The sequence below is a fragment of the Armigeres subalbatus genome, chromosome 2, assembly GCF_024139115.2.
Source record: "Armigeres subalbatus isolate Guangzhou_Male chromosome 2, GZ_Asu_2, whole genome shotgun sequence".
NCBI classification, from domain to species: Eukaryota; Metazoa; Arthropoda; class Insecta; order Diptera; family Culicidae; genus Armigeres; species Armigeres subalbatus.
In genome coordinates, this window is record NC_085140.1 from 9,355,887 (window position 1) to 9,376,409 (window position 20,523).

The following is a 20,523-nucleotide window of genomic DNA, read 5'->3' on the forward strand; positions in this document are numbered from 1 at the left end:
CATTATCCTGTGTAGAACGTGTGTACTGTTAGGGTTTGTGGGTCACAAATCGTGGGCGTACAAAGGGCCGTACAGGAGGGTAAGCGGTGAAAAAGAAAAAAGCGTTTAATTAATAACTGAGGAAATGCTAATCGAATACTAAGTTGAAAAACAGGCCAAGCTTCAGTTGGAATGTGGAGCCATATAAGAAGAAAAAGAAGCAACTTGATTGTGACTAAATATAGACAGGGTTGCAATGCAGGGGCAGCAGGGACTATGTCCAAGGGCTTAACGACTCCTCCCCACGGCCTCTGCGAGTTAGGGGGCCTGTCTAGGACGTGGTGGGGATTGGAAGCGGCCTGTTTAAACTCTACGAAAAGCTGCATGTGTCCCCAAGTAGGCCCTATCAAAGCGACCGTGTGCCGCTCAAAGCGCACAGGAGCCCAAGGAGTACCAATTGGTAGGATTCGACGGCAGCTACAAGGGAGACCCAATTACAATGAGTGAAGAAAAAAATATTTCTTTTGACGATGCGTTATGCATGGAGGTGGTAGACTCCTTTGCCAAGGGGGGTTTGGTGAGGTCTCCTCCCAGGGAGGCAGAGAGCGGAGTGACGGAGGCTGCAACTAGCAGCACCGGAGTCTTCCCAGCAGTGACGGGGTATAGCCCTATCAGCACGCTCGGCGGGCCACTACCCGGGAACAGGATGCGTTTATCAGGCGGGTGATGGGAAGAGAGAAGGCCGACAAAGGTGCTCAATCCTATGCCTTCTCCTTCCTTGGAGGGGCGACCATGGCCTAAGTAGCGATTAAGTAGTCGACCCGAGAAGGTGACTTCTCGGCCCAAAAAAAACCAGCCTGTGCCATCGGCACAAAGGACCGAAAATCCCTGGCACCTGGCCAGTAGGGCAAAGCGGAAGTCGAACGCATCTCAACATGCAAAGAAAGCTAAGAACAGAGGCGAGCCCTTGTTGGTGAAAACTGATAATACAAAGTACGCTGAAGTTAGAAATGTGCGCTGCCGCGCCACGTCGCCGCCACCGACAGTTTTTAACACGCCGCCGCCGCCGACATTCTTGCATCGGCGCGCCGCCGTTTAAAATTTGTCACGCCGCTCATCTATAATTTTCCACGCCGATTCAAATTTGATGAAGTCCGCAGAATTTTCAGTGGAAATGCCGAAGCTTCAATGGAATTTTCGTAGAATTTCCTGATTGATCCCTACAACATCAAGTTGAAACTCCAGAAAATTTTTCGTGGAGATACCAATAATTTTCTTGAAAACTCCATACAATTTCTTATTTTAGTTTCTAAGAAAAACTCGTGTGGAAATGGCGAAGGATTTCCCATTAAAATCGAAAAAGGGTAATTCGGCAGGAAGCCACTTGGCCGAAGACCACAAGGCTGAAAGTTGTTTGACCGAACAGACCATTTGGTAGAAGACTAAGTAACCTAAAATTATTTGGTCGAAAATGTCATTTATTCGAACAGTTCATTTGATTTTTTTTTTAACTTGTGTGTGTGTTTTACAGTTCATTTGCTTAAAAATAACGGTTGGCCGACTAGCTTAATTGACCGAATATGCCCGTTGGCCGAAATGGTCGTTTGGCAGAAAGTGCCGAAATAGACATTCGACCGATTGTGTCATTCGGTTGAATTGATCATTTTGGATATTTTTAAGACATAAATGGAAGAATGTTTTGAGTTTCGCCGGAAGAATCCGATCAACTTCCTCAGAAAATATTCTCAGATTTTCCAATGGAGCTACTTTGAAGTTTCGAAAATTCTTTGGAATTATAAAGTGGAGCTCTTTGGATTTCCCAAGGGAAATTGTTTGAAGTTTCAGCGAAAAAATCTTCGGATTTTACATGAGACAAATTTCTACAGAAAAATATTCGGAATATCCGCGGAAAGTTCCTGTTGAATTTCTGTTGAGTACTCTTAAAAATGTACACAATAAAGCCCTCATAATTGTAGAAGCTGGAGTGACTGGAAGAAAGAATGCTTTAACGTTAACTTTCTCAATCTAGATTAATTAAGACTGCTAGTTAAGCATATGCGGTATTTCGAAAAATTTCGTTTTAGGTGGTTCGAAACGAAATTCCGCGGAATTTCGCGGAATTTAAGCATGGCGAAATCTGATTTCTTGATTTCGTTTCGTTTCGTTAAATTCCAAAAATTTCGCTAGAAAAAACTAGCTTCTAACGAAATTTTACGGAATTTCGCGGAATTTCGAAACAAATTTAAACTTATACCATACTTTATATTATCAAAAATTTCGGCTGCGCCGCTGAAAAAACTAAAAAACCTGTTTTCAAAACTTTATGTTCTACTAACGCCTACTACATAACCCCATTCTAAGTAGACAAATACATATTTAGATTCCTTCTATAAAACGTCTTCAGTGTTTTGTTGGAAATATTTGACAGAAAACAAAAAGTATCTTTTTCTTTGATGGCCCAGATGGGACCTGGCCTGATTAGTGTTCTATTAGCATTTCCTCAGTTATTAATTGAAAGCTTTCCTATGCCCGCCATTGCATGAGTATGTATCTTGTATGGCAAGTACAATGGATACACTATTCCCAGGGTGTTGAGAATGTTTCCAACCCGAAAGCATCCTAGACCGATAAATAATAAATGAGGAAAATTATTCAAAGTTATATGTTGTTCAAAATTGGCCCATTCTCACCCTTCACAGGGGGTGACATTGGGCCAAGTACAATAAAGTTCAGCGGTGACAATGTCTCGATTCAATCGTTCATTCAAAATAACTGCCTAATTTACGGCTCTTACCTACTATGTAAGGCAAATCAACTAAAAGCTTGGCCCAATCTCACCCCTTTTTAGCGTGCATTGCTCGTTGCTACGAAAAACCAGAACCGCTATGTAAAATATCCATAAAATTCGATAAAACAACAACAGATTATCGTAACATGATAACCAGGTATCCATCGATCTAAAAACTAGTTATGTAATAGATTTGTGGGGCATTACTGACACTATAATACGGGTTCATTCGATCAATAGTTTTACATTCAAATTCCAAGCATTATGGTACGAGCACATTTAGTTCTTGGAATTTGTTTTATGATTTGTGAATTTTAATATAATTTCGAACCAGTTTTCATCAAAATTCGTAACAGTTTCTGAGATATTAGGGGTGGACACATTTTTCGTTTTTGGCCCAATCTTACCCCCTAAGCCCAATGTCACCCCGAACGACGGTACGAAGTCTTTTTCTAGCGCCTCTTTCCTTTTAAAGGCCGATTTGTCCACCTCCGTTTAGGCCTCAAATCAGGTTTAAGTTAAGAAGGCTTTTAGGAAAACAAAAAGTAAATAAGAGTCAGCTGGCGCTTCAGCTTTGGTTCCAAGTTTTATAGTTTGGCTTTAAACACAATTTATTAATTTTCTAATATAACATTTTATCCTTAAGGAGGCATTGAGGCAAAAAATGATATGATGTTTCTTCATGCAAAAATCAAGATTGAAGTTGAGTAAATTATGAACAATTAAATTTAAGATTAGTATGGGCAGTTCATAACGCACATTTTCGAATACTATACAGGGCAACACCTGCTGGGTCAACTAGTAAGGTTTAGAAAAAATGTCATAAAGCGCGGTAGTATGCCAACAAAATACCAAGGATGTTATCAATCATTTAGTAATCTGCCTTCGATCATTTAGTAGTTTGTCAATAACTCATTCCAGAGGCCTTATTTCAAAATGTATTGTATGGTGGACTTTTAGTGCGAAGGTTTTTCTACAACTCTCCATAAGAGGTCGATGTTCGAATTCCACTATTAAAGGCGTTACGGTGCTAGTTGCTATACTTATACTAAATGATAACAAAATATGCAATCATTTAGTCTAAGTTACTGCTACTAGCGCTATAGCTCCGTTATTAGTGAAATTCAAACAACGAACTGTTAGGCAGAGTTGTAGATAAACCTTTGCACTAGAGGTCCACCATACAACACATTTTGAAATTTAGCCTCTGGAACGAGTTATTGACAAACTACTAAATGATCGAAGGCAGATTACTAAATGATCGATAACATCCTTGCAAAATACAACTATCGTAATCATCTTCCAAGGATCTCATAGATAATCAAAATTTATCCGCAGCACAAATATCACGTGCTATCAAAGCATTCACTGCCTCAATCAACCACGTGCCTGCCAAAGTATCAAATTAGGGAAACTAATTGTTGGAAACAGATAAAGTTCTAATTTTTTCCACACAATTATCAATCAATTATAATAAAACTTTTTTTTTGTCTTTATTATCGAGACTTTCAGCCCGAGGCTGGCTCGTCTCGTAAATAATAAAACTTGAACTTTAACTATTTCCAACAACTAGTTGTAGAGAAATGAATATTTCCAAATTGGTGGGCGAAAACTGGGGTGAGGCGATTTCTGGGTGTCTTACCTATGATTTTCAAAAATATCAAAGTGGCTTTTTCTGAAGGTATGTCCTTCTTAGGCGACTAACTGGCGCTGAAAATAAGCGCAGGAATAGATTTTTTACACGCGGTACAATATATGAAGGCTGGGTGGTGCGAATAGAATCGATTTGGTTGTCAAACTGGAGCCAAAGCTTTCAATTGTGTCGGAGCCAAACGTTTTAGGTCTTATATTGAGATTTTTTGTTATTATTTGAGGAAAAAATAAAAATAAACTTAGTTTGAGTTGTGTATTATTTCTAACAAATATTTTCACATTATATTTCGAGTAGGAAATTAGTAGGAATGCAACTAAAAATCACTCGTTACGAATTTTCACGAGATTCAGCAGCTGATTGGAGCAGGAATAGATTTGTGCGACCTCATGCAACATGGAAAGTGAAATTCTGCAAAATAATTTTGCTTATAGGAGTGATTTCAAAATATCCCTCTACTCGCTTGAGAGCAGAAAAGCGGCTCTATTTGCAGCACCCAATATGATTGATTGAGCATTGTTGTTTGGTCTCATATATATAGAAAATATGTCTCCTATAGAAAGTTTGAATTTAATGTAAAATAATTGCCTTTTGGTACATTTCTTTAATTACTTCTCAAAATTATTTCTCTATACCTGGCAAACTGCTGATGCTGCTATGAAACTTTGCTATCACATTTCTGAAATACGATCAGAAATTGTTATCTTTGTGCATTTTAGAAAGTTGCAGAGGATTTGTCAAGTGAGCAAATGTATGCTATTATCAATTATTTTTTAGTCATTACTTAATATTTTGAATGGAGGGGTTGGTATGTCCCCGTTCTATGGCTTGAATGTGAAATCAAATTATGAATTGATTTTCACTGAACTTCTCCGAATACGCTGCACAGTAGGACTGGCCGCTTTTATCTTTTAACTACATTCATGATGTGCTTCGAACATAAATATATAAGAAGAAAAAGAAAGAAAAAAGAATAGAAAAAAGAAAAATAATAAAAATAGCCGATTCTATCATTTTCCATGAGCTTTTTAAAGATAAGAAATGGTTATATAATGGTTCGATACTCTTTCCCGCTCTAAAAGTTTTGACGTTTGCTCTGTCTTTCTAATCGTAGAGCAAACATTCAAACTTATATCGTGAAAACAAAATAAAAGTTTGTACTAACTAATCCATTGTGGGCAAGGCGAAGTTCGACGGGTCTGCTAGTGATTTATAAACGGAAACACGGCGATTTATCACAACCTGCTTCTTCTGTTCCTATAACGCTATTGGTCACAAAACCGTTATTTAACTTCGAAAAAATGAAATCATATAATATATAACCAATTCAATAAAAATTCCGCGGAAAAAAATTTAAATTTCGTTTCGTTCCGTTAAATTTCGAATTAAATGGACCTTGATTTCGTATCGTTTCGAAGTCTCGAAAGTAAATCTATATTTCGTTTCGTTCCGTTTCGAATCAGCATAGATATTTTATATTTCGTTTCGTTTCGTTTCGTTAGATAAAAGTGTGTTATCGCATACCCTTACTGCTAGTGTAACCAACTTGGTTTGGACCCCCACAGTCCTGTGTGATAAATCACTTTATTCATTTGAAACGTGTTCAGATTTCATATAATTTATCAATTTGTAAAATGTGCATAAATATTCAATGACCAATATTCAACTGAATATTGACTGTCCAGAGCCGACTATGAATGTGTCTGGAAGTGAACTGACAAGCAGAGTGTAAAATAAACTAAAAAAATTTTTAAGTCCGCCTTTCTTCACTTGTCAGTTTACTTCCAGACACATTCATAGTCGGCTCTGGACAGTCAATATTCAGTTGAATATTGGTCATTGAATATTTATTCGGAGATGGCTTTTCAGTCTTGAGAAAATCAAAACACTGTTATTTAATCTTGCCAAGACAAGATTAAATAACAGTGTTTTGATTTTGTCAAGACTGAAAAGCCATCTACGAATCACTAAACTACAGTCGAAATTGATAGTTTATTGAATATTTATGCACATTTTACAAATTGATAAATTATCTGAAATCTGAACACGTTTCAAATGAGTAAAGTGATTTATCACACAGGACTGATCGATTTTCATCCGCGAGGCACTTTCAACGGTAAACATCAACATGAACAATGCTAATAATGTTTTTGCCTTTCTCGTACAACAAAGTTGTACCGAAAGGCTATAGGTCTACTCCAACAAACTTTTGATATAAGGCCCGGAGACCCATAGTGTTATATACCGATCGACTCAGTTCGACGAATCGAGGTGATGTCTGTATGTGCGTATGTATGTGTGTGTATGTGTGTATGTGTACAAATTTTGTAGACACACTTTTTGGAACTTAGCATTACCCGATTTACTCGCAGAAAGCTGCATTCGACGGGGAATGCGGTCCCATTGTTTGCTATTGAAAAGTAGCCCGATCGGACATTGCGTTTCGGAATTATTGAAAAATCATTGTTTTTTCCCAAGGAATGGTGGGAATGCATAGTAATTAATGCAAAAACATGAAAAATGATAGAAAATATGCGATCTATTCCCCTAAAGTGCTTTTTTGACCTTTCTTATGTGATTTTTGCAGTACATTTTACGATGCACGAGAAAGGCATCATCGCCGCTAGGTGGATTAATTTGAGTTTTTTTGCACACAGTAAGCACACTCAGTGACAGTCGAATAAATGAGTTGGTGGAGACTACTCCTATGTCTATGTCATTCTATGTTTTGAATATTCATGCGATAAGAAAATTATTTTGAGCTTTTTAGTGGAATGTCTTCACTTGTCATAAGACGAGTTAATACAATCCCATTGAATTCCACCACTTAATTGTATCTTGACAGATACGTATTTCGACCTCAACAGTAAGGCCGTCTTCAGTGTCTCGTAGTCGAGTCAAGTACGAAACACTGAAGACGGCCTTACTGTTGAGGTCGAAATACGTATCTGTCAAGATACAATTAAGTGGTGGAATTCAATGGGATTGTATAAACTCGTCTTATGACAGGTGATTCATGCGATGTTTGTCAAAATTCGGACCGAACTTGCTTCATGAAGATGAATATTTTAGGCTCTGCTGTGTAGTGAAGAAAGTCGGACTTCAAAAAAATGTTCGATTATTTAACACTCTGCTATCAAGTCGTGTGGTTGAAAGTGTTATTTGGTATACGGTATACGGTAACGTTTATCTGAAACTGTTATCAGGTCGAAAATGTGGTCTGGCCAGAAGCGACATACAGCCGAAAGGAACATTCGTCCGAACTGGTAATTTGACCGAAAAAGTTATTTGCCCTAACAGGTCATTTGACTGAAAATGTAATTTGGTAAGAATGGTCATTTGGCCCAAAATGTCCTTTCAACCAAACAACCATTTCGGGCGAATGTCATTTTCTGCGAAAAGGGTCGTTCGGCTGAATTGATCATTTTGCTACGAAGTCATTTAGCCGAATAGGTCATTTGGCAGAAAATGCTGTTTGGTCGAAATTGTTGTTTTGCAGAAAGGACATTTTCGGGCCAAATGGCTCTTTCTGCCAAATGAACAGTCCTACCTAGGGATCCTATAATGAGAGATATGCGAAAGCGGCCAGTGTGAGCCAATCGAGCATTTAGAACTGTCAAAACATGAGTCAAATGAACGTTGTTATTGTTGCAGATTGAGAGGTATTGAGATTGTTATGAAATAGATTTTAAGAAAAGTTTCATCGAATACACAATTTGTTTTACTTTCGCGAGTAGAAGTAATCTAGTTTATGTATCGTGTTTCACTCATTTGTATTGCACTTTTATTTTAGTGACAGTGCTTTTTTCGATTAAATTAAGGTACACTGGGGGAAGTGGAAAAGGAAAAATCGATAGTGCATGTTTAAATTAGTGTAAAACCAGTTTAAATGATCTAAATGCGTTCAATCAAAATGGGCTATCAAAAACAGTCAATTTTGCACTAACTGTGCGGAAATTCATACCATTTTGGCCGCTTGAAATTTATGGAAAGAGATTTTAAAATTGGGAGTTCTTTTTCCACTTACCCTAGTGGGATGGGGTAAGTGGAAAACGCATGTTACCTTGACCTTTAATAGTGATGAGTAGTTACATATAACTAAAATCAATATGATAATTGCTCTGAGTATCTTTTGTGGAATAATTTCATTACCTTAACGGAATATATCCTCAAGGAATTCTCGTAATAGCTAGGGGAGGGCTTGTTTTGCCTTCTCGAACACTAAGTGTACGTAAAGTCTATATGTTCGCCCCAAAGATGAAATTTTTAAAGGAAAAATGGGTCTTACAGGGTTATAAACTAATCAACTTAGTATAACGAATTGAGAGGATGTCTGTATGTGCGTATTTGTATGTATGTGTGTACGCAAAGCACGTACAAAATTATCAGCTATTCTTAAGCACTTGTCCTTAACGAATTTGTTCGCAAAAAAAATTGCATTCAACGGCGAAACTTGTTATGAATAAAAATTAATGTGAATTATAGAATATATTTACCTATCAGTGCTATTTTTAACTTTCTTATACATTTTTTATCATATGTAAAACATGTCAAAGGCATCAATACCGATAGGTGGATTAATCAGGCGTTTTCTACTTTATATTAGTACAATCATCACTGGAATCACAATGATAACAAAGAAGGATCATATTAAGATTCACAGCTATCCAAATAAACCCTAGAGAGAAGAAAAAAATTGCGTAATTAGAACATTATCCACTTCCCCCGCAGTGTTCGATACCTGGGGTAAGTGTAAAATCTTTGAATTATTTCCTTTCTTGGTACAAACCACTACCAATTGAATGGGATTAGTTTAATTGTATTATAATGGTCACCTGTGATATAAATTCACTCGAAAAAGGGACAATTGGTGCAAATAAGAATTGATTTTATCAATGCAAAAATCAACTTTTCGCGAAACCTAAAATTACAGTTCATGCGTTAACCGTGTTAGTGTATGTATTATACAAATTTCAACATAGTATTAGTGTGAGCATCAAAGTATATTCTTGCATAATGTTATGATGTGGTAAAAACTGTAAAGTATGTACAATTCCGGGAACCTTCTTACGAACGAGCGTGAGGTGATCCAAAGGTGGCGGCAGCACTACGAAGAACACCTGAATGGCGATGTGGCAGACGAAGATGGCGGTATGGTGATGGACCTGGGAGAACGCGCGCAGGACATAATCTTCCCGGCTCCGGATCTCCAGGAAATCCAGGAGGAGATTGGCCGGTTGAAGAACAACAAAGCCCCTGGGGTTGATCAACTACCAGGAGAGCTATTTAAACACGGTGGTGAGGCACTGGCTAGAGCGCTGCACTGGGTCATTACCAAGATTTGGGAGGAGGAAGTTTTGCCGCAGGAGTGGATGGAAGGTGTCGTGTGTCCCATCAACAAAAGGGCGATAAGCTGGATTGTAGCAACTACCGCGCAATCACATTGCTGAACGCCGCCTACAAGGTACTCTCCCAAATTTTATGCCGTCGACTAGCACCAACTGCAAGGGAGTTCGTGGGGCAGTACCAGGCGGGTTTTATGGGCGAACGCTCCACCACGGACCAGGTGTTCGCCATTCGCCAAGTACTGCAGAAATGCCGCGAATACAACGTGCCCACACATCATCTATTCATCGACTTCAAAGCCGCATATGATACAATCGATCGGGACCAGCTATGGCAGCTAATGCACGAACACGGTTTTCCGGATAAACTGATACGGTTGATCAAGGCGACGATGGATCGGGTGATGTGCGTAGTTCGAGTTTCAGGGCATTCTCGAGTCCCTTCGAAACCCGCAGAGGGTTACGGCAAGGTGATGGTCTTTCGTGTTTGCTATTCAACATCGCTTTGGAAGGGGTAATACGAAGAGCAGGGATTAACACGAGTGGTACAATTTTCAATAAGTCCGTCCAGCTATTTGGTTTCGCTGACGACATAGATATTATGGCACGTAACTTTGAGAAGATGGAGGAAGCCTACATCAGACTGAAGAGGGAAGCCAAGCGGATCGGACTAGTCATCAACACGTCGAAGACGAAGTACATGATGGGAAGAGGTTCAAGAGAAGACAATGTGAGCCACCCACCGCGAGTTTGCATCGGTGGTGACGAAATCGAGGTGGTAGAAGAATTTGTGTACTTGGGCTCACTGGTGACTGCCGAAAATGACACCAGCAGAGAAATTCGGAGACGCATAGTGGCTGGAAATCGTACGTACTTTGGACTCCGCAAGACGCTCCGATCGAATAGAGTTCGCCGCCGTACCAAACTGACAATCTACAAAACGCTCATTAGACCGGTAGTCCTCTACGGACACGAGACCTGGACGATGCTCGTGGAGGACCAACGCGCACTTGGAGTTTTCGAAAGGAAAGTGCTGCGTACCATCTATGGTGGGGTGCAGATGGCGGACGGTACGTGGAGGAGGCGAATGAACCACGAATTGCATCAGCTGTTGGGAGAACCATCCATCGTTCACACCGCGAAAATCGGACGACTGCGATGGGCCGGGCACGTAGCCAGAATGTCGGACAGTAACCCGGTGAAAATGGTTCTCGACAACGATCCGACGGGCACAAGAAGGCGAGGTGCGCAGCGGGCAAGGTGGATCGATCAGGTGGAAGATGACTTGCGGACCCTCCGTAGACTGCGTGGTTGGCGACGTGTAGCCATGGACCGAGCCGAATGGAGGAGACTCTTATATACCGCACAGGCCACTTCGGCCTTAGTCTGAATAAATAAATAATAAATGTACAATTCCAATTTTTCGAGTCGATTTTTACACTTACCCCCTTTTTCCACTTCCCCCAGTGTACCTTAACAATACGGTCTAACGATTTTTTCGGCCAAATTACCAGTTCGGTCGAATGTTCCTTTCGGCTATATGTCGCTTTCGACCAAACTACATTTAAAAACAAACCATTTTCGACCTGATAACAGTTTCGGATATACGTTCATTTCGGCCTCATGGGATTTGGTTAGATGACTTTTGACTTAAATCGAATCACAAAGTAGAGAGGTTACGAGATTTCGTTCAATGATCTTTTAACAATAAGGCCATTTCGTCGTTAACGTCATTTGGCCAAACGGGTGGATTTTTTTGACCATATTATCCTTTCAGCAATTGACATTTTCAGAAATTCCGGAAATATTCAAGAAGTTCCGGAAAATTTCTCGTGAAAATTTCAGAGAATTTCCCTTGAAAACTCCATTGAGTCTCCAACGGATATTCTGAAGTATATTCTGTTTTAACTATGTCCATTGGCCATGGCAAATTAACTGTCTTAATTATTCTAGACTGAGCAAGCCAAAGTTAAAACATCCATTCTACTAGCCGCACTCTTCTACAATTATAAAAAAAGAACCAACCTAATTCACCGAGTAGTGATACTGCCTTTCTCGCATTTAGCCAAGACACCAACCTTATATGGTGAATATGGTTCGATGTACCATTTTCTTTATAGATTTAAAATTCAAAAGTGATCAACTAGTCTTTGCCCCCTGTCGAATAAAACTTGTTGCGAGGAAATCGGTTAATGATTACTATATGCAAAGTTGTCTAATGTTTTTCTTAGCTTTTGTGCACACACATACACACACATACAAACACATACATACACACACACACACACACACGGACAGACAGACATTTGTTCAGCTCGTCGAGCTGAGTCGAATGGTATATAACACTATGGGTCTCCGAAGCTTCTATAAAAAGTTCGTTTTCGCAGTGAAATGATTGCCTTTCGATACAACGAGAAAGGCAAAAATGTGTAAATTTCGAAAAATATTCAACAGAAACTCAACAAGAACTTTCTGTGGATATTCCGAACATTTTCGTGTAGAAGAAATTTGACAATTTCTCATGTAAATTCCGAATAATCTCCTGTTGAAATTCAAAATAATTTTCTTTGGGTTTTTTTCAAGAGCTTCTGTTGGCAATTCATAAAAATTCTCGAAACTGCAAAGTAGCTCCCGTGGAAAATCCAAAAATAATTTCCGAATGAATGTTTTGGAAAAACTTTAATAATTTTTTGAAGAAATTCATTTCATGTTTTAGGCGAAATTCGAAAGATTCTTCCGTGAATATCTCGAAAATATCCCGATAAAAAGCAAACAAAAATCTTAAAGAAACGTAGTGAAAAACCCGTCACGCTGATTCACGCTACCGCCGCCGCCGGCTGAAATGGCTTCCGGCATCACGCCGAAAAGACCGCCGCCGCCGACCAAAATTCTGACCAACCAATGCCGCCGTCGCCGAATAACGGACCGGCGCACACCTCTACCTGAAGTCCTTAAATCGATGCGGGCGGCTGAAAATCTTTCGTCGCTGGGTCAGAACGTGCGAAGCGTCAGACGCACCAAGACCGGTGAAATGATCTTGGCTCTGAAACGCGGTGAAATGATCTTGGAGCGCAGGCTTCTTCTTCTTCTTCTGCATTGGCATTACATCCCCCACTGGGACAGAGCCGCCTCGCAGCTTAGTGTTCAATTAGCACTTCCACAGTTATTAACTGCGAGGTTTCTAAGCCAAGTTACCATTTCTGCATTCGTATATCATGAGGCTAACACGATGATACTTTTATGCCCAAGGAAGTCGAGACAATTTCCAATCCGAAAATTGTCTAGACCGGCACCGGGCATCGAACCCAGCCACCCACAGCATGGTCTTGCTTTGTAGCCACGCGTCTTACCGCACGGCTAAGTGGGACCGGAGCGCAGGCTAGTGGGACTGACTATAGGAAATTGGTCCAATAGGTCTTGGGTGACGACGCCGAAGTGAGGTCGTTGGGGGCGGAATTGACCCTCCAGTGCAAGCAACTGGACGAGGTACGAACGCGGACGACGTCATCTCTGCCGTCAGAGATCAGTGCGGTCGAGAAGAGCTCAGTACGCGTAAGAAGCGGTCCCTTTGGCACGCAGGTAGCCTACCTTAGGTTACCGGTTGCGGATTCCCAAAAGGTAATGGGACCAGGGGCGTTGAAGATCGGTGAGCAAACTCCAGCCGCCTTCAGTGGACAGGTGCTATCGGTGCTTAGAGTTGGGACACAAGTCCTTCAACTGTTAGGGCCCAGACTGTAGCAACCTGTGTCGTCGTTGTGGTGAGGAAGGGCACAAGGCGCAGGTATGTGATAAGGCACCAAAGTGCCTCATTTGCGCCAGCAAAAAGCAAGCTTGTAACCACGTTATGTGTGGATCTTCGTGTCCCATCGGAGAGAAAAATAAGAATAAGCCGTGCAAGTAGCACAGCTGAATCTTAACCACTGTGCAACTACTCAGCAGCTGCTGTGGCAGTCGGTCTCGGAGTCGAGGACCGTTTTCGCCCCCTGTCCGACCCGTACGACGTCCCTGTCGATAATGGCATTCGGGTGGCGGACTGGTCTAGGATGACGGCTATTTGTACGACGGGACGGTACCCGATCCAAGAGGTAGTACCATCCTCTGCTGAGGATATCACGATAGCCAGGATCAATGGTGTGTTCTATTGTAGCTGCTATACCCCATCAAGTTGACTATTCGAACAGTTTAACCAGATGATCGATGAAATTATAGTTATCACACTTTGTTATCACATAATGGCAATGAGTGATTGGCATTGATGATATGAAAAATCTGTATGAAAATGTATATGAAAAATCTTTGAAAAAATCATGACTTGCACTTGACGATACTTTGCCGAAAAATTGATCATAGAAAACATACGATGCAATAAGGAATGAGGAAATATATTTGTAATACCGTCGTTGGGGGTGACAATGGATCAAATGACAGAAATATAAAAGATTCGTTTCATTCACGTTTTGACCATGTTAAAGTGAGTTTCATGCTTTTAAGTGTATAAAAACTCTGTTTCCCCCAAAAGTCTTGTTTTACAAAATCCTTGATTTTTTACAAATAATTGTTAATCTATTATATTATAATTCTCTTTCTTCCCTAGATATTTGACCCTTAAAAATTTAAAAAATCAGAAGCTGAACATTTGTCGTAAATTTACGGGTTAGGATTTCTTTAAACAAGTTGTTCGAACCAAAAGATTCAGTTTAGAGGTTGTTGCGATGATTTTTGGCGTTTATATTTCTTGGTAGATTGTTTTCAAAATAAAAATAGCCAAAAAACATTAAATCGACTTAAGCCACCTCGAAATTTTATCCGAATTAGCTGAAAATTTGACAAAAGGCTTATTTTACCATAATTGTGCTTGTCATACTACTGTCCACTACTTTAGAGTAGTAAAATTAAATGGAATAGTACAAACTCGTCTTATGACAAGTAAATACATTCCACTAAAAGCTTAAAAAAATTTCGTAATAGAATTGTGATTCTGGGCTAACCGACTGAATTTTTGATACTTATTGAAAACATGAAGAGCTCTATTATGCATTCAATGTTTGATCTCTAATGATAACACATTATTTTCACGGTTCCGTAACCCCTTTTTTCTAATCACCCAACACCATCGCTCGAATCGCCAACATCAGTCGCCCAGCCTAATACACTGCACGCGACCACTCATTATCGTACCGACCGGGCGGATTGCAGTTCCAACCATTTTTTCAAAGCGAAAAGCCCACACCCTGCGGCGTGTTTCAATTGCACCGCGCGTCAATTCAATTCCACCTATCCATCTAACAAGCAACATATTTGTGCGGGCACCCTTCTTCTATTCCGGACGCCAAGCATTCTGAAAGAAAATCTCAAATATTTACTTGTCAGCGCCGTCGGGTTTTCCATTCTTTCGAGATGCGGTTTAACGCTGAGGCTGGGATCCGACTTTAGAATCTCTCCAACTGAACCACCCTCGTTGTTTTTCCCAAGCCTAGGATTTGCGAAGGAGGGTGGACTGTTCCCCGGGCGAGACTGGATTGACAACGTAGGCTTCCCGAAGTGTGTTTATTTATTTGTTTGCAAATGTAAATTAATGATCGTTGAGGGATTTCCGGCTTTGTTCGGCGGGGAGCAACAGCAGAGAAAGATGTTTTCCTTTGTGTGATTGGATTAGGTGCGATTATAGCCAAGTGGAATTAGCTCGAGTGGAACCAACGGCAAATGAAAATCATTGTGGGAAAATCTTTGACCTCGTTGGGTTGGTTGTCAATTGTGATTTTTCTGAATGATTTCTTATTTCATGGATGATCGAATACATTTGTCAAAGCATAATTTTTCAAACTCATTTCACGCGAGTATTTTCAATGATACACCTAAAACGAGTAACGTCACAAAAATCATTAGCACCGGTGCCTTTGGCACAGCTTCGATACTGGAACTAATTATAGCGTATTGTAAATTTCCGTGACAAATTGGTCTTAATTTTATAGAAATGATGATATTTGACCGTAAAAACGAAGCGAAAAAATCCATCAAATGCAGTCAGAGTTGTAAATTAATCAATCTCAGTTGCACCCAGACGACACCATCAATAATAATTGCTATCATCCCAGAGAAAACAACAACCCAAGACGACATCTTCAATCCTCTTTGGTGTCGGCACGGCGGCAGCTGGAAGGGCCCTTTTCCCACACATATGCCGCACGCGTGCCGACTCTGAGTCTGCTGCTGACAGGACCTCTTTCGCTCGGAATGTATAATCACCAAATACACACTTTGCTTTAAATTGTAGTTAAACGTCGACACACTTACGTCCTTCTCGATTTCACGTTCATCGTATGGACGCAACATTGGTGTGGTGAGGCGAAAAGTGTGTATGTCTCATGCATTCGCCCACTGCCTTTATCGTTGCCTTCGGCTAAATAAGGCACCGATGGCAAAGCGCATTGCTAATATTGCAGAGTTTAGAAGCACTTTCGTTTTCTCTTGATTACCCAAACGTATGATTGTGCAGATATATTTGCGATAATATTTATGACACGAGTGACAAAATTTAAAGTGTTGTGAGAGTTCGTGCAGTAGGAATATGTATAAAAGAAATGACATAAGCTTGAACTAGTGGAGATCTCATTAGCAGTAGGAAATTTAAATTTGCAACCTGTGGAAAAATGAAGGATTTATTTCTTTTTAGCTTGTTTTATTGACAAATTTGATAGACAAAAAAATTTTACGAACGTTCATTTCCAATTTCAGGTTAAAATATGGTTTCAAAACCGTCGCATGAAGTGGCGCAACTCGAAGGAACGCGAGCTCCTTGCCAGCGGAGGATCTCGCGACCAGACTCTTCCCAACAAAAACAATCCCAACCCGGACTTGTCGGACGCGCGCACCGATCGCCAGCAGTCGCTTTCGCCACCCCCATCACCAACGCCACCACCCACCATATCAGACCAACAGATGCAGCACCCGCAGCAGGCGCATTCTCCCCAGCAGCAGTCCTCACCGTCCCCTCAATCGTCCAAACCTCCCCTGCTGGTGGGAACAGGAATCCCGAAAACATCCGCTCTGATCAACTTCAAACCGAAATTCGAACTTTCCAAAGCGCCAATCGTGGGAGGCGTCGAGTTCAAGTACGAGTTCGATGACATCAGCGGTAACCCGGTCAACGTTCATCAGCAACCCCAACAGCAACAACCGCGGCCCTCTTTGATGAACAGTTTCTATGCTAATTCGGATCGTGACCGAGAGCTCCTGTTGGCAGCCGGTGCCGCAAGTGGAGCTGTTTTCAACGCCCGCTCCAACAGCTGCTCATCCTCCGACAATATGTCGTCCGGGATGTACTATGATGAGTACGAGTCCAACTCGGATGACTCGGACGAGGAGATCAATGTCACGTGACCTGACAGCGAGCTGGAATCGGAATAAATATAGGGCGAATAAAGTTGTCCCATTCAATCGATAATGTGTGTACAGATCTCTTTGCCTGTTTAGCAAAAAAAAAAAAAAAATAGAATCGTTTTCAATCATTCCTTAATTTTAAACAAAAATAAACTTGTTAGCTATAAGGCACCTTAGCATGTTAAGTCAAAAGATGTAAATTTGTACAAGCATCTCAAAACGGTTTTAAAGCAACCCTAAAAAATAGCGCATAGCCAAAGAAATTTGAGGCAGTTCCTTGACACTGTACATAAACGCTGTAGCTACCCTTTGAAGGTTTTAGACAAGTTCTTATCGTCTGTATAGAAGCGTATTCGAAGCCGATGTAACAAATATCGCTTCATCCTCGACTATTTACTGTATAAAGTTTTAAGTACGATCATCAGTGTAACTATATCGCATAATAACTTATTGAACAAATAAATAACAACTAAACCATATTTAATGGAACTGATCTATGAAAAATGCAAAGTACCCAAAGTTTAGAACTTTATTCGATTGTAGGTATGGAAGCCAAATAAATGTAATTCCGAAAATGATTAACCATTTTGAATTTGTTTTATTCATTGCTTCATCACTCTTGTATACGTGACACATGCTTTTGCTGGTTGGAAGAATACTTTTGCGCTGGAAACGAAACCACGAAATCTTCATCATCAAGTACTTTCGCAGAGTTATTAACTGCGCTGTGATTTTTTCATGTCTAGAAAATTCGAAATAATTTCCCTCTCGAAAATTTTCTTGACCGGGACCTCTCAAGCAGCACAAGTTAAGTGAATCTGGTTGCAGCAACTCAATGAATTATTGGCAGTGGCTGATTTGCTACTCGCCGCTTCCACTTCCAGGCGCTATCGTATATGCGAAAATAGCCAGCGAAAGTTAACCGCAAGAAATTTGTATGGCGAAAGACATCTAACGCGGGTTTTCTCAAAATTAGGAACTTTTCATGAAAAACTATTTGGTACCTTTTTGATAAAAAAAAAAAAAATTATTTTGAGCTTTTTAGTGGAATGTTTTCACCTGTCATAAGACGAGTTTAAACAATCCCATTGAATTCCACCACTTAATTGTATCCTGACAGATACGTATTTCGACCTCAACAGTAAGGCCGTCTTCAGTGTCTTGTACTTGACTCGACTTGAAGAAAATGATCGCAGCTTACACTATTTATACTATGCGTAGGTATAATAATTTAACTAGGTACTTATCTTACTACGGTGCTTATTTCTACTCGCTTGATGCGCTTAATGCTTAGGTATAAACTTGAAGAGCCAGGAGCTACCATTTCCTTGATCTTTATTCAACAACCGCGTTTGTACCTGTCGGTAGATTTCCAAGCTCTCAGCAACATCAAGTTTCCACGGAGAAGAGACATTTCTTAAAATTTTAATGTTTGATGTCGTAATTGAATGATTTTCCTGATATACATGTTCAGCTACCTTAGACCTAAACTCATAATTTAATCCCTTATCAGTTTCCCTCTTAGCCTTACTTACTTCTGCAATATGTTCTTTGAACCTTACATCTAACGATCTTTTTGTTTGACCTACATATACTTTATCACACTGTGAACAATTAATTTGATAAACCCCCGCCTTATTTAACATTTCTACTCTATCCTTTGTGGAGCCCAACAATGTCTTCAGTTGATTGCTTCTGCTGGAGAATACTAAATCGATGCCGAATTTCCTCAGTCGATGGCGTAGCTGGTGGGTGATGTGTCGATCATAGGGGACCGATACCCTCTTCAGCGGTTCATCGATCGGTGTTAGTGTTGTCAGTTCGTTTTTCCGTAGGTTCCTCTGCTTCTTGTTGATGATTGCTTGTATTGTTTTTTCCTTGTATCCATTTATCCTCGCTGTTTCCAAGATGTGTTGTAGCTCCTTCGTTTTTCCTTCTTCGCTCAGGGGGATCGTCTGGATCCTGTGGATCATGTGATAAAAAGCCGCCATTTTCTGCTGATACGAATAATTTGGTGTGTTTGGGATGACTCTCATTGTGTTGGTGGGTTTCCTGTAGATTTCGAAGTCTAATGTTGCATTTGTTCCCTTGTTAACCAGTAGATCCAAAAAAAGTAATTTACCTTCCATTTCCTCCTCGTGGGTGAATTTGATGTCTTTATGCACGTTGTTTATCGCTTCCAAAATCCTGGGTAGATCTTTCCGGTTGATGATGCTGAAAATGTCGTCCACGTATCTCCACCACTTCTCTGGTAGTACTCCTTGTTCCTCTAGGTTGTCCTCCAAATTCGCCATGAATAATTCGCACAAAAACGGTGATAGCGGATTTCCCATAGGTGCACCCTTCGTTTGTTTGTAGAAGCTTCCACGGAATGTAAAGTAGTTCTCATTCATGCATAATCTTGCAAGCTTGAGATACATCTTTACCTTTCCTCGCCATGTTGTATTCGTCCGTTGTCCTAGTAGCCAATCCTCCAAAAGGTTCAGAGCATCCTTCACTGGAACGCTTGGGAACAATGCCGCTACGTCGAATGATACCATGATGTCCTCTTCTCCGATGTTTCCTGATTCCAATATCCTCTTGGTGAACTCCTGGGTGTTTACAACTGATCTGCTGGGGAACGGCTTCGGCATACTCTGGAACTCCTTGACTAACCACTTGGCCAAGTTTTGTGTAGGGGATCCCACTGATGAAACTATTTCTCGCATCTCTGTACCTGGCTTATGTATCTTTGGTAGTCCTTTGATCCTTGGTAACACAGGGTTCGTCATTTTAACGCGGGCTTCTCCGATGATCGTCTTGCATTCCTTTATCGTTTTATCCGTAAGTCGGATTAGTCCGGGTAGTGGGTCCACTCTCAAATGCCTGTATGGTCCTCCGTTGATTTTTGTCGTCATCTGTTCATCGTAGTCCTCTTTGTCCATTATCACCACTGCGTTTCCTTTGTCCGCCTTCATGTAGTAAACTGGTTTCTCCTTTAACTCCTTTAAAATCCTCCTCTCGTCTTTGTTCGATGTCCCATGATGTCCTGCTTTGATGGCGTCTGCTACGATGTTTCTCACACTATTCTGGTCACGCTGATCAACATTTCGTGAAATCGCTGTCTCAGTATCCACGATTATCTGCTCTAGATCCGCTTTCTGGGTTGTCGCATACCCTAACCCCTTGTTGAGGTGTGCTAATTGTTCCTCCGTAAACTGCTGTGTCGAACGGTTAACAACGAATCCCTCAATCATTTGTACTGTGGGGTTAGTCGTTCTACCTTCCGTCGCTGATTTCCCTCGTAGAATAGTCAATTTCTTCCTGTGCAGTCTCCTCTTCCCGTCCGCTTCACACTCTTCAGCCCGCTGTACCTTATTTAGGAGTATGTCGAAAGAGTC

The 20,523-nt window shown here is 40.6% G+C and overlaps 1 protein-coding gene across 1 annotated transcript in view; it reads left to right on the forward strand.

Annotated features, from left to right (window-relative positions):
• Positions 1-17,725, forward strand: part of LOC134214014 (homeobox protein 5) — a 97,981-nt gene extending 80,256 nt beyond the window's left edge. Inside the window, exon 5 of the mRNA XM_062693467.1 lies at positions 16,499-17,725. Coding sequence (XP_062549451.1) covers positions 16,499-17,143 — 645 coding nt within the window. The 3' untranslated portion in view covers positions 17,144-17,725. The remainder of the gene's footprint in view (positions 1-16,498) is intronic.
• Positions 17,726-20,523: the final 2,798 nt, after the last annotated feature.